The sequence below is a fragment of the Pocillopora damicornis genome, chromosome 8 (assembly GCF_964200805.1).
Source record: "Pocillopora damicornis chromosome 8, jaPocDami1.2, whole genome shotgun sequence".
NCBI classification, from domain to species: Eukaryota; Metazoa; Cnidaria; class Anthozoa; order Scleractinia; family Pocilloporidae; genus Pocillopora; species Pocillopora damicornis.
Window position 1 is genome coordinate 19,000,757 of NC_142677.1, and position 14,306 is coordinate 19,015,062.

At 37.4% G+C, this 14,306-nt stretch overlaps 1 protein-coding gene across 4 annotated transcripts; it reads right to left on the reverse strand.

Annotated features, from left to right (window-relative positions):
* Positions 1–4,745: 4,745 nt before the first annotated feature.
* LOC113686575 (X-linked retinitis pigmentosa GTPase regulator) lies at positions 4,746–14,264 on the reverse strand. Of its 4 annotated transcripts, none has more exons than XM_089180521.1 (13): positions 14,225–14,264; positions 13,977–14,093; positions 13,692–13,784; positions 12,489–12,551; positions 11,785–11,849; positions 10,821–10,911; positions 9,878–10,033; positions 9,119–9,777; positions 8,119–8,281; positions 7,934–7,995; positions 7,041–7,764; positions 6,353–6,489; positions 4,746–5,492 (listed from the first exon to the last, which is right to left on the reverse strand). In XM_089180521.1, exons 1-13 carry the CDS (start codon positions 14,250–14,252, stop codon positions 5,298–5,300), a joined length of 2,553 nt encoding a protein of 850 aa, XP_089036647.1. In that variant the 5' UTR covers positions 14,253–14,264; the 3' UTR covers positions 4,746–5,297. The 4 variants fall into 4 exon arrangements, with proteins under 4 accessions (XP_089036647.1, XP_089036646.1, XP_027060023.2 ...); XM_089180520.1 differs by having other exon boundaries at positions 7,934–7,998; XM_027204222.2 differs by having other exon boundaries at positions 9,878–10,036.
* Positions 14,265–14,306: the final 42 nt, after the last annotated feature.

Here is a 14,306-nt window from a genome sequence, read left to right on the forward strand (position 1 = left end):
AATCAGAATAGAGTGAGTCGGTCAGGATAGCGACCACGCTGCGAGTTGCCTTAAATTTGGAATATGGAGAGAAAATAGGAAATTCAGAGTGCCATAACTAGTTTCATCCGTAGTAAGTCCGGTTTAAATGCTGGAAAGTTTCCCAGATCACGATGTTTCTTAGGGGAACTCCATGTTCACGCTTTACCGCCGCTCGTGTTTTTCTGATCACGTTTTTTAAGGACATGTTTCAGATGCAGAACCGGAACAGTTGCTGCACCATCCCTTATTCATCGCCCACGACACCGGATTACGGATGTAATATAATATAAAGGCCAGTTTGCCGAGCAGATTTCGTGTATTTTCCCCACACCGGAGCGAAGGAACCTTCAGAGCAACAGTATGGAGAAGGACCAAATGAAAAAGAATAGCATCGTAATCTGTCTGCTAAAGAATTTTTTTGCCTTTAAAAGACACATAAAGGCGGGAAGTGGAGTCAGAAAGGTTGCAGAAAGGCATTCAAATGAAGAAGAAAGTTCCAGTCACCCGCCATCTAATTTTAAGGCAACAAGGCGGATGGGGATTTGTTCTATGATAGAGGAGGAAGACAGACACCATGGGATGGCTCTTTCAGAGTTAAGAAGTCAACTTATTCTGCGCCACACTTTAGAAAAAGTGGGACTGCTGTAAATGGACTCAACTTGGAAGATCTCAAATGTACATTGATCAAATTCAACACATAAGGCGAGATCTATAGGAGTGTTTTGTACCGAGAAGAATTTTAGACTAATAATCGATGTGTGCTCTAATATTAGTTACTGAACTTGACTTAAAGACCTCAATTTTGCTTTTGCATGCTTGGGTCAACGAGCTGTTTGTATTCCAGTACAAAGTTTGTCATGTAATATAATACTCAGCTTTTTAAATCTATTTGTTGGCATTTTCAGTTAACATTGGTCGCAGCACAGTGACTTAAAAGGAACCGTCCTACTTGAATTGTACAATTGATTTCCCAGTTAGTGCCTTCTCTCTTTCTTCACTAATTGCATTGATGTATCAACAAAATAAAATAAAAACTTTGGTCGGTTCAAATGTACTCATTGTATTTGCTGTCGAATACTGAGCCTCTTGCTGCGAACGGCTGGATGAGACGGAGACCAAGGAGACACAAACCTAGTGTCGCTATTATAACTCTTCAACTCCCATCATCGGTTAATTTCTAATTCTGCTCAGAATCGCTCCAGATTCCTTGTAGTTAGTCAAGATAATTTAAAGCTATATCACATCAAAAATGAAAAAAAAAAAAAAAAGAAACCACCTTCAATAACTACAATGTTTGATCATGACGATTGCCATCATATATTTTTTGCACGTAGCTTTTACGGCGGATATCATGCTGAAATTGTGAAGAAAATTTACATGTCAAATACCAAAGATAAACCATCAGAGATAAATGAGCAAACAGACCGGTGAGCGTCAAAAATCATTCGCAAAGATTTACAACGGACAATTCAAAGTTCAACGTAATTTTTCACATCAGTTTTCATCGACTGTTTGGTTAATGTTTATTTTATTTCCTTGACGACAATAGTTTAGTCATTAACGTTGAAAAGAGGTCATCCTCTTTCGGCCCTATTTTTCAAAGGGCCGCAAAACTCCGAAAAAACTCACAAGCTGCCGTCTCAATTTTGTATTCGTATCACGTCCTCAAAAAATATAGGAAGATTGTTTGTCTTATTTATGTTAATTTTATCTTCCATCGTATTTTAGTTTATTACTATTTTCTATTGTTTTATTTTCATTCTATATATCCTCTCCACTTCCTTCATATTATCATAAATGTAATGTATCATTCAGGGTATAGTCATGTTAATCAATCTCTTGGCCTTTCATTTATCACTTCTGCACATGTATTCCTATTGTTTTAGTAATGGAGAAAGGAATCGATAAAAAAAGGGGAAACACTCTTTTTGTGATCATGCAGAACCTCTTCTTCGGGATTTTCTCGCTCCGTTGAGTTTGCCAAGGAAAAGCCCTGGGAATGACCCTATCAATCTTGCTCAACACTAATCTCGTACCCAGATTCTACCGTGTAACTGTAACTGAAATGTAACGGCTTGATCGTGAAAGGTTTGGGCACGAGACTAGGTCTGCACGTCAATTTGCTCAGGACTGGCACATATCAAAATGATTTTCATCATTTACATTTCGAGAATATTTTTAAGCCATTCATTAAGTTATTTGTTGATACCACTTCCTACTTTGAGAGGGATGGGAAAGACACGTACTCCCATCTACTAAGACGTGAATAAGGAAACTTTCAGTTGAAGTAAAACAAAACCTCGATAATCGTTGTATTCTTCTGCTTCAGGTTAGAAATTTGCTGTGTACTATGTATTTATTGATTGAGTGGGAAGGCCGGCGGGAAAGTATTTGGCTCGAGGTCATGACTTACGGAATTAGTATGAAGATAGCATTGACGCCGTCGCTGCCATTGTGTAGGGAAATAAATGGAATACTTTGTTACTATAGGTTTATGCACGGTTGGGGTTAAATTGCGTCCACAGCCCGCATGATGTAAACGTAATCTCGTATTATCAACTGAGTTGATAACGTAAATTAACCACTGTTGAGAGTTTCATAGCTGGCCTATCTACATTAGATCTTCGTAAGAGCGAATGGAAGAATTGTGAGTTGTGTGTGTGTGTTTGTGGTTAGAAAATGGAGCTACGCTATTAGTGGGAACATGGTAACGAGAAAAACAGTAATCGAATAAATTAGTTGAACGAAAATCACTTTTCGTTCGAATAATTTATTCTTGTTTCTCAGCGGGAAGCTATTCTCCATGGAACAAAGAATTGCTGTCGTTGTTGTAATAGATGTATATAAGTAGAAACATATCATATTATCTCTTTGTTTGGAGTAAAAGCAGAATTGAAGGCATTGTAGAGGCCGTTCTAGCGTACGGAAGTGTAATGCAAAAGAGTACGACATCAGAATAGCGTAAAATAAAAAAAAGTCGGATATGCTTACTACAGTCTTGTATTCAGCATCAAAGAAGACATCGAGAAGTTTCCTGGATATGTAAAGAAAATCGCGAAGAAAAGGCCTGGTTCCGTTCTTGAAAAGCAAAAAGGAGGTCTGTCGCCATTCAAAGCCATCTATTCAAAAGCCGTCTCAGGCCACAGTTTCACTATCTGCTTTGCCGCAAGTAAACTAATTAAAGAAAAGATCCACTTTACTCACGTCTTGGGTACCTCAACAAGACTCTTCCAATGGAAACACCGAGGTTTTTCCTTTCAGATTTATCTATGAATCTTGTGACTTACAGCTAGCTTGATTTAGCAAACTGAATCATGCAAAAGAGGCTAGAGCGAACTCAAAGCTTGTGATGTTTTCAAGGTTCAAATTATATCATTGCTTCACCGTTCCGCTTGATCTTTAGATCTTTTTAATATATATATACGTGCTTCGATCCTTCCCAAGTTATTTAAGAAAAGTAAATAGTACAATAGTTGTTAAAATAAACTTATTAGTCGTGTTTTCATCGTTAAGTAGATAAGGAAAAATTAGAAAAGTTGTCTAATGTATGTGGTATGTTAGGGGCGACAAAATAGGTATTCTTAAAAATAGTATAAGAGAGATGGCTGAAAATCCCACAGTTTGTAGTTTGAGGTCTATTACGAAGTTCTTATGACACGCGTCCTGCATACTGTTAGGATCAGCAGTGTCGATAGCGTTATGTTTGTAAATAGATTAAGAGAGATGGTAACTTTTTGAGCTCTGTTAAGTAATAGAGTGGACGTTTTTCGCCTTGTCACGAGTGTGGGACAAGACGAAAAACATCTTTCTCTATTTCTTTACCGAGCTCAAACCTTACCATCTCTCTTAATCTATTTACAAACATGACGCTATCGACATTGCTGATCCTAACAGTATGCAGGACGCGTGTCATAAGAACTTCGTAATAGACCTCAAACTACAAACTGTGGGATTTTCAGCCATTAACACAGTCTGTCTAGTCTGAATATACTTTGGATTACTTTATACATATTAAAAGAAATTATGTCGTTATTTACATATTCCCAAAACATTGCTTTTCTCTCTCTTGCAGTCATCCCAGCTCGAGTGCAGTCACCTGTACAGTCCTCGGCTTTTGCTGTTGTTCCTTTTTTATTTCCTCCGAGCCCAATTCTTCTAAAGAAAACGAGACTGCTTTCTCAAAGTCCATCTTTATCAAACTAACAAGCTTACAGTCGATGCAACCCGCGCGGAAACCTAAAAGCAACGTAAAAGACCATTGCTTATCCCTTCATCCTTCATTTCCAAACTTCCAGGAGCACTGGATGGCACACACTGAAAAAGATCTCGGTATCTTTTTCTGGTTTATAATTTGCCCTCTCGATTAGATACGATGAATTTAGTTCACGTACACAAGTGCACAGGCTCCTTCGGCCGGCGTAGAGGATCGTATGCTCTACTTTGAGCATACGCAGGAGTCGACCAGAAGCCATAAGTCAAGCCATTAAGTCTGAAAACGAGGTTGTACACAACTTCGTTTTAAGGTTTTTCTTATCCCAACGGCTTTTAAAAACTATTGAATAGGTCCGGAGAGGAAAGGAGAAATATGCTATAATTACAGCCGCTATATGGAGAAGTTTATGTAATACTGTGGTACTTAATGTACAGGAAGTGAATCCTAGGTCTAAATGAGTGTCAGAAATTACGTCAGAAGTTTCTGCAGAGATAAAGACAAGGTATCGGAGTAAGACAACTGGAAAATAATTTATTTACCGAACTCTTCATTTCATAAACTGTTTATGTGGTATGTTTTAAAAAAAAATTCAAAAACCTTTTTAAGTTTTAAGGAGTCTTCTTCACTTTGACATCACTTGGTCACTTAACATGATCAGCGTTGAAAAAATTCAGTACATTATCTGGCAATTATGGAAAGTTTGCTAAGTTATTGGAAACATTTCACGGTCTGCAATACCAAATATGCTACAAAACAAAAAATAGGGACAACGTCTGTTACCTCGCCTCTCATAAATCCCCTCATAAAAACGTCTATAAAATAATATAACGTCTCAACAATACGCATTCGAATCTCCAATTTAAGAAGTCACACAGTTTCCAAAGGATCATTCGAAATCGACGTTTCTTTTTTGTATTTCATAGTTGTTGCATGTGTCACGACGTCAAAAGCATTTCATTCCAAGACAAAAGGTATACCGTGGAAATGGTTTAGTAAAGGTGACTACCAAGCAAGCAAGAGTACAAACTGTGGAGTTTCTAATTTAGTAATTTCCCTCTTTCGTTCACAAAAGAATACAAATGCCAGACTTTTTCGCTTTCTTCTTTCCTGCCTCGGCTCCATTTTCCTTTTCGTCCTTCTTACCTTTACCATTTTTCTCATCCTTATCCTTCTCATCTTTGTCATCTTCTTTGTCTTCGTCATTTTCGTTTTCTTCAGCTTGGTCTTCATCTTCATCTTCGTCTTCTTTAGCCCTCTCCTACAAGTACGACCAATAATAAGGTCATCAGTACTCGTGCCGTTAAAAAAAGTTACGCCACGCCTTGTTCCAGCTTAAAAATCAATCGATAAAAATTTCTGACCGCCAAACTAACCGTCAAGGATCCATTACGACCAACCCCTTCCAAAAGGAACTACGTGGAAGTTTTCACAACTGGAAAAGTTCAACTTCTCAGGCTCATTACCTGCATTTCATTTGAACGTCGAATTCTTATCCACCCTTGTTCTTTCTCGGTTTATCAATGCCTCAAATTTTAAGTTTCTCTCAGACTGACAGTAGCTTCTGTTTTTTCTCTTGTTGTTTTTTAAATCTCATTTAGATTTCATGTTGGTCTTTGAATAGACATTTTTTTTCCCGTTTACAAAACTGACTCGAATTTTGTGAAATGGCCATCTTATACGCTTGAAGAAAAATTAAAAGCAAAACAATATTACCCACGTGAACGAGCACGACTAGTGTGTCAAGTAGAAGTAGGTCAAAATCCAATTGACATCGAAAATCTCATGATAGATAAGCTTGCGATTTTCTCAAAATACCACCGTGTTTAAACGCTGTTTCCCTCTCAATCTTCCCCCTACATGGGAAGATTTTCCAGGCTTAGTATCTAACTGTTCTACGTCTTTGTCACGTGAAACGACGCAATCCATGCAACTTTACGCCACTCGTGATTCGCCGCACATGATTTGCCACCCGCGATTCAGACTTCTTGTTGTTTCCAAGGTAAATGAATACTTTTACCAATGAACCATTCATTTTCTCGATTCTACGAGACTAGATTACACCTGGCAACGACTAATCTTGAGAGAAAAAACATAAAGAAAGGCGCAACCAACCCTCACCTTTGCTTTCTTATCCATCTTTTTCTTGTCTTTTTTATTTCCAGATTTCTTTTTATCAAGGTCATCTTCATCTCCTGTCTTTTCTTCTTTACCTTTTTTCTTCTTCTTATCCTCCGTTTTTTCTTTAACCTTTTTACCTGATAAACGGAAAACAAAATGGTGATTTTGGACACAGATCTAAAGGAACAGAACATTTCTCATTTGTCTAAATAATATAAAGAATAAATAAATAATATCTGAGATTTTACGCGGTAAACTCTGAATCAGAGTTAACACTGAGTCAAAAGTATCTCACTTTTGATTGGTAAGAAATGATCCGAGATGACGTAAATGTTTCCTTTATTTTATCTTTCCCGCCCTAAATCTCCTCATTAGAGAGGGCATGGTTAAGACAACTGCAACTGGCCGTTTTCAAGCGAGAGGCGACAGTTTCAAAGCTATTTCCTGTTCTGCACATGATGAAGACCTATGACTTCTTTTTCAGAATTTGTCATTCGTAATCTCTTCCATCTTCAATCTCGTTCCTTTTTGGATTTTTCTTTCTAGTTTGGTCTTTTCTATCTCACCAAACTTGTATTTTCTGGTTTCCATCATACAAAAGGCAAAAAACCGACGTTTTTCACTTAAAATCGTGACGAAGTTCCAATGAGAGAATACTAGCACACTATGACCGAGAAAATATTCTTACCTTTCTTAGTATCTTTATCTTCATCTTGTTCTTTGTCCTCATCATCCTCATCTTCTTCTTCTTCACTTTCCTCTTCAGTCTCTTGTCGTTTATTAGAATCCGCCTTCTTGATTTTCTCTATTGAGTCTATTTTCTTGCCAGACTCTTCCTCCTGTTTCTTATTTTTACTCGGTCCCTCTTGCTCCTCGTCATTCTTATCATCATCGTCATCTTCTTCTTCGTCACTTTCCTCTTCTTCAGAATCTTCTTCTTCCTCTTCTTCTTCTTCTTCTTCCTCTTCCTTCTTTTTATCAACCTTTCCAACTTCAATTTTCTTTCCAACAACTTTAAGTTGTTCACGCTTCTCGGGCTTATTAGCCTCCTCTGTACTTTCCTCGCCCTCTTCGTCACTATCCTCTTCTTCTTCATCAGATTCCTCGTCTTCGCCGTCTTCCTTAGAAGGAGCCTTCTCTTTCTTGTCATCTTTAGCAGCCGTTTCTACTTGCGTCTTTGTTTCTGTCGCTTTCTTTCTGTCGGAGGAATCTTCCTCTTCGCTGCCGCTTTCGTCTTCCTCTAAGTCCTCAGATTCTTCCTCAGCTTTCTTTTTAACATCTTCTTTCTTTTCGTGCTTACGACTCAAAGTTTTGTCAGCCTTTTGCTTATCATGTTGCTCATCTTCATCTTCGCTTTCAGAAATGCCAGACGAGCTTTCCGAGTGGCTTGTCCTTTTAGCTGCTTTACTCGCCTACATAGAGAAACAACATAAATCAACCGCTTACAATAAATTCATCCTCATTAAAAGATTTCATTTCCGAAAGAAACAATTGCACATGTATATCAATACCAATAAGGATATAAAAAAACTAAAAAAAAACCGCAATATCCTTCCGATGCTAACAAGAGTAACCAAATACCTTCGACTCTTTGCTGCCAGATATCTTTTGAATTTTGCCTTCATCTTTTCTCTTCTCCTTTTCTGCTGTTGACGGTTCAAAGAAAGTCCAAGTGAACAGGTTTGATTTAAACAACATCTCATTGCACAACATGGAGACTTAAAACCTTTGATGTGCAGTAAAGTGTCTGATAAACAAAAACCCACCTTCTCTCGATATTTGAGGTAACATAGACATGTCTAGAGGATTAACAGCCATTTTTTCATCTTTGGAAACCTCATTCTTCAAAGCCGGTAATGTTCGTAAAAGAGGAGGTAGGGCGGACTTGTTAATTGGAGGCAGAGAGCCTCCCACTGAGTTACCAAGGCTCTAAACGTTGAAAGAAAAAAAGTTCGTGAGGCCTGTACAGTACACAATAATATATGTGTAAGATCATGATCTTACACTCACATTAACTGCTATGGAAGCCTAAGCCTGTACGGCACTTTCGATCAGTGGACTGAAAAAATTTGCGTGCGAGAAACTCAACCGTTTCCTTAGCAATCACAACAACGCATTGTCGTTCGCCCCGCTCTTTCGCTGACCCTCTGCATCAAAATTTACAGTTTAAACGATTTGTGATGGTAATTCATTTGCACTCAATAAAAAAACAGTCTACAGTAGCAATCGTTAACAAAGTATTCACAAATTGATTATCTTTTGGTCACCCGTATGTATCAGTCAAAACGATACCAGAATCATCGAAAGTGATTGGTTGTGAGAAGCCCGATTTTAAACTCTAATAACTCTAATGGGACACTGTATACATCGTGCTTGTATTTAGATAGTGTAATAGAGCAGACCACGCAACGTCACCCTCATAATTGGAGAGTACACGTCATTCGCGCGCCCTGTTGTAGAATAATTGGTTTCTGTTCTTGTGTAAAGAGTCAAATGTTTTAATTCTAGTTAACAGTAATTTCAAGTATGATGTCCTGACATTTTGCCATTGTTTTGACCACCTGATTACAAAACTTCGTGCCGTCCAGTTATTTCTGTAATCATACTTGCAATTGACGAATCATACTCGCGTTTTGCAATCGACCGAGTTTGCTAATTACTCGTCTGACTACAGACCAAATCGGCCTCCGCACGTTCCTCTCACCATAATGTAATTATATGTCTGATGTTAACAAAGCTTCTTAAATTTTATGATGCACACTTTACCTCTAAGTTCTTCTGCCGACGTTTATTCCTCGCTGCGCCTCCTGCAGGGAAAGTGGCAGCCAGTGACGGTCCATCCACAGCATCTTGAAGACTTTTAGTTGAAGAAATGGAAGATGCAAGAATATCCTTCTCAGCCTCTGCCTCACTATCTGTACCATCACCGTTTTCAGTTGTTTTAACTGCCGCAACAAGTGTATGACACCCTCCACAAGCCACAGTTTTAACCGTAAATTGATCAAATCTAGTCACTTTTTCAAGTTTGAATAGATTGGAGAATGATTCCTCCCCCATGCCAAGTTTTCCGTGTCGTCCGTCTCCACAGGTGTAAAGGTTTCCGTGTTTTGTGACAATTGCAGTATGCGATTCACCACAGGAAACATATCGTACACATATATTTCTAAGAGAAGTCACTTGTTTAGGAGAACTGCACTCTAACAGTGAAGATCCATGACCAAGTTGACCATGGTCTCCTTGTCCAAAGGAATATAATTTTCCATTTTTTGTGACTGCTACAGTGTGATTTCCACCACATGCAACAGAGACAACCTCTTCATTTATACTAAAAAGTTTTTGTAGTTTTGATGTATTGTTAGTTTGTGACTCATCTAATCCTAGCTTGCCACTTTCATTTTCCCCACAAGTGAGCAAAGAACCATCATCTGCAGTTGAAGTAAATTAAATGTTGCCGTTATGTATGAGATAGGTTGATCCTTAGTTACATGTAGATCAACCTTTTACAACTGTTTGGAAATAACTAACCTGTCACAACAGCCATGTGATAATAGCCACAAGCCACTGACACCACTTTTCCTCTTATCTTCACTTTTGTGGGTATTGCACAACTGTCATCATCAATCTCATCACCGTGACCTATTTGTCCTTCACTGTTTGACCCCCAAGAGTACAGTTGCCCTTCTTCTGTAGAGAGGAAAACAATTAAATTTGTCTTTACAAAGTACAAGGTGTTTCCTCTATTACTAAGTCATATCAGGCAGATTGCATCACAAGTTAAAAGACTATATGTGTTTGAAAACACATGCCAGCAATTAAAAAATCAAGTCCCATATCATAACCCATCTGGTCCTGCACATGCAATCCAATAGAAAAACATTAGAGTAGTTACAGCTGATGTGTCTCAGGCCAGATGAGTCAATGTGAGCCTGTCCAGAAAAAGCTGTCTGGCCCTGCTTCACTCACACAGCTTTGTTGCAAAAGCTTAGAGAAAAAGAGGAAAAGAGTCCTGTTTTTTTGATGAACTGTGTTCTGAGTTGGAGAAATGAGGGATAAATTTTAATTACAGAATCCTTTTTGTGTTTGTTCCCCATATGCTCACTTATCAAGTCCAATTTAGGTTGAAACAAACTTTTCCAAATGTTCAACACTTATTGGTCACATGGTAAAATGCTAATTGACTAAGTTTGGTTGGGCTGGATGGGAAAATATTTGGCTCTCATTCATGGCATGCAAACATTGCCAGCCAAATATCTCTGTCTGCCCCTCCCATTCAGTCAATAAGTACACGGTAATTAATAATTTTATGCAATAATTTTGTATAATTTATATAGCAGTCAACAATTTTAATCTTTGTTTGAGAAAATTTGAAATAATCATGTGACAAATGAATTCTTTCCTTATGACAGAATAACAAAAAGACTCTTACACCCCCTTAATGGCAGTGTAGAGAAGAATTTAAAAGTCTTACCAGTAACAGCAGCAGTAAAGTCTGACCCACAGGAAAGCAATGTATACTGCTGGTCAGGTAAAGACTCAATAGCTTTAGGAACTGGAGAACTCTACAAAACAAAACAAACCACAAACTATTTTCTTGCATTACCTGATAATACCTAACTCTAAAAATAATAAGATGTACCTGAATTCCACAAGTGTGCTTACTGGTGCATTTTTATCTTTGATTATAGCTTTGAATCAAAGCAGTTTTTCGTTTTGTTGTTTCAGACTAAAACACAAACTGATTAAATATTTTGGGACCAACAAAAAGGCACAAACAGAAAATCTGCCAAAGTTTTCAGTTATAGTAATAACTGTAACTGCCCCTCTTATAAAGCAACAATGGTATCTATTAACCCCATTACAACAGCTTGTTTCTCTTGCCTTAACTTGCATAGAATGGTCACTTGGTTTGAAAGAGAACTACTCTTACTAATAATTTTATGAAAATTCTCTCGAGTATAGTTAATTCAAGGCTGACATTGCTAAATCAAGAATTTTCAAGAAATCAATGTCACTGATATTAGCCCAATATTTCCCTCCATATTGCGCTTAATTAGTGGAGTTGTTGTGACACTTCTAGGCCACAACTGTCATCTTGGTTTACTGCTTCCCTTGAGTGAAAATCTTTTAAGAATCTAACAATGACATCCTTTTTTTAAGCCAGTTTTGGCTTTTTTTTCAATCCTGTGTCAGCTCTATTCTGTCGAAACGATGTTTTAATTTTTTTAACTTTTTCATTCCTACAGTACCACCACTGATTTAAACATTAAGGTCATGAGTATAATAGAAATCATTGCTGAATGAGGAAGCTCTTGTTTCTCCTCATCAATACCATTAAGAAATGTACAGTAGACATTATGGAGAATATAGATCCTGATTTTTGGGTGTAAATGGTTAAGAGGTCACAAGTAAGAAGCAAGTTCTAGGGCCTTTACCTCACAGTTCCCATGACCTAGTTGTCCATCAACGCCACAACCAAAACTGTAAAGTTTTCCAGATTCTGAATGAAAAAAAATCATTACTTTAGGGTTAAATGAGTAGTAATTAATTTGTATGAGGCAATATGTTCTAGCTAAAGAAGAGAATAATTCTCTTCTTTAGCTAGAACATATTGCCTCATACAAAGTATTATTAATTATTAATGTCACATCATGAGAGTTGAAGGGCTAAGTAGTGAATGTGATATTCTAGTTTTGCTATGATTAGTAAGACAAAATTTGTGCATTCAAGTTTCATTAACATTTTATGTGTAAATGTGCTGTAAACTGTGCACTGTGCACTGTGCACTTACAGAGCAGTACGAAGAGTAACAGTCCTGGACCCAGCTATTTGAAGGACGATTAACTCCAAGGTTAAATTTTAATCTAGGTTTCTTTAATTATTAATCCTTTGTTTAAAGGCTTTTTTCACATAATTTTCTCTAATTTTTAGAGCAACTAGTGATCAAATGCTAGACAAAAAGAAATATACTGAATTTTATCTTAAAACTTTCAAATCTGAGATAAGATTTCACCCTAAGTCTAGATTAGCTGCACCTGGATATGAACAACCTGGCCCTATTGAAAAGGAGTACAACCAAGAAAAATTCACAAGACAATCATGAAATTTCAAAATAGTATGAACAAATGTCTCTCCTGACCAGTTGATACAATTGTGTGATTCCTTCCAGCAGCAACAAGCCTAACCTTTTCTGGTTTCAAGCCTGTAGAGAAAAGTTGGACAGCAATGATATCACTGCCATTTCACCCTTTTTAGCATCCACAAGGGAGATGAGGTCATGAGAGTGATGGTTTCTACATTGGGAGGTCCTTTTTAGAGCAGAGTCTGGGTTTCTTTGTTCTTTTGGCAGAAAAACATTTAAATGATCTTGTGGATCTCTAACCAAAGAAGTATAGGAAGGTAACAGCAAACTTTCAGTACACTAAAAAATTGCTAAGAAGCAAGGTATGATCTTTAACATCCTATCCTAGTGGGAATGCAATACTACAATTGTTGTGTAAACCTCTCTTGCCCGTTAGAAATCAATCTCTCTCTTAATCTAATAAGTCTGCATCCAGCACAAAAGAAAAACAAAAGAAAAATGACCACATAAAAATGGAATGAGATGAGCAAATCCAGCCCCCAAATTTCAAAGTAACTTTTCCCTCTCTATACTCTTCTTTACCTCACACCAGATTGACTAAACTCCAATGGCACCCCAGCCCCCACCCCCCCCCCCCAAAAAAAAGGTACAAATGCAAGATTTAGCAATGAGGTGTAAAATTCAAAAGACAGTAGTAAAGACTTAGATGTGGGAGACCTAAGGAAGGAATATGGTTGGGAGACTTTCACTATTTTTTTGCCTCTTATTATGATAATTTTTTCCTTACACTTAAATAAGAGGATGATGTAACATGTTAAATTCACCATATATAAGAAATTGTTAACAATAAAATGACGGCTAGAAAGTTAAGACAATTATTCTAGAGTATATTTTCAGTATAAAAATAACAAACAAAAAGGAATATTGAATGTGTAGGTGATCAAGGATATTACTGTCATCATAAATGAAAAAACCCGATAAATTATTCATGTCAGAAGTAACTGTAATTAAAACACTTATTAAAATAGGTTACATTTAAGAGGCACAATACGCAAACATACAAATTCAAATAAAAATTGCACGCCGCTTTTCAATAACTCGCATCTCTAAGGAGAACCGGCTTGTTTTCTCGTTATAGCTTTCAATTATGAAACTTAATAATCTCTCCTCCACTTTCGCAATGAGATCAATTTAATTACTCGAACTGTTCTGCAACTGCCACATTTCAAAATTTGTCATCCTTAATGTAATAAAACTTACGTTTGACAAGCTTTGGATTAGGAAACTGTACTGTGCTACCATGACCCAGCTGTCCCCAATCATTGCTTCCAAACGTGTAGAGCTTTCCATTTTCTGCGTAATAAAGTACATTGTTACCTTGAAATCAGTGTTTTCCAGTATTTTAAGGAAAGATTTCTACTTCGATCGCACAGGTTGATCACTGTGTACAGCTTGTCGAATTTTAAACGCAAAAAATTAATATTCTTAGAAACGGAAAAGGTGATAAGAAAGCTTAACGTAGAAAAATATATTGGTCAAGGCTACCTGTAACGACGGCGGAATGCTCGTCTCCACAAGCGAGGTGGATGACTGCATCATCGCGAATCCAAAATTTGTTGTCCAAGAAACGGCTCTTGCCAAACGTAAACACCGCGCCAGAATCTGCAGCAAAGCAACATTTACGATTTAAATGCAAAATGTGACACACCCCTAAATAACGATTTATCAGTTGTACAGCAGTTATGGAAAAGTTTTAACCTAACAACAAAGGGAAACTAAAAAGATAAACAAACCTGGCACATCCTCGTCGTCCGACGCCATCTTGGTTTCTACGAAAAATATCTAGTATCCAATCAGCGTGTTTCATGCGTTACT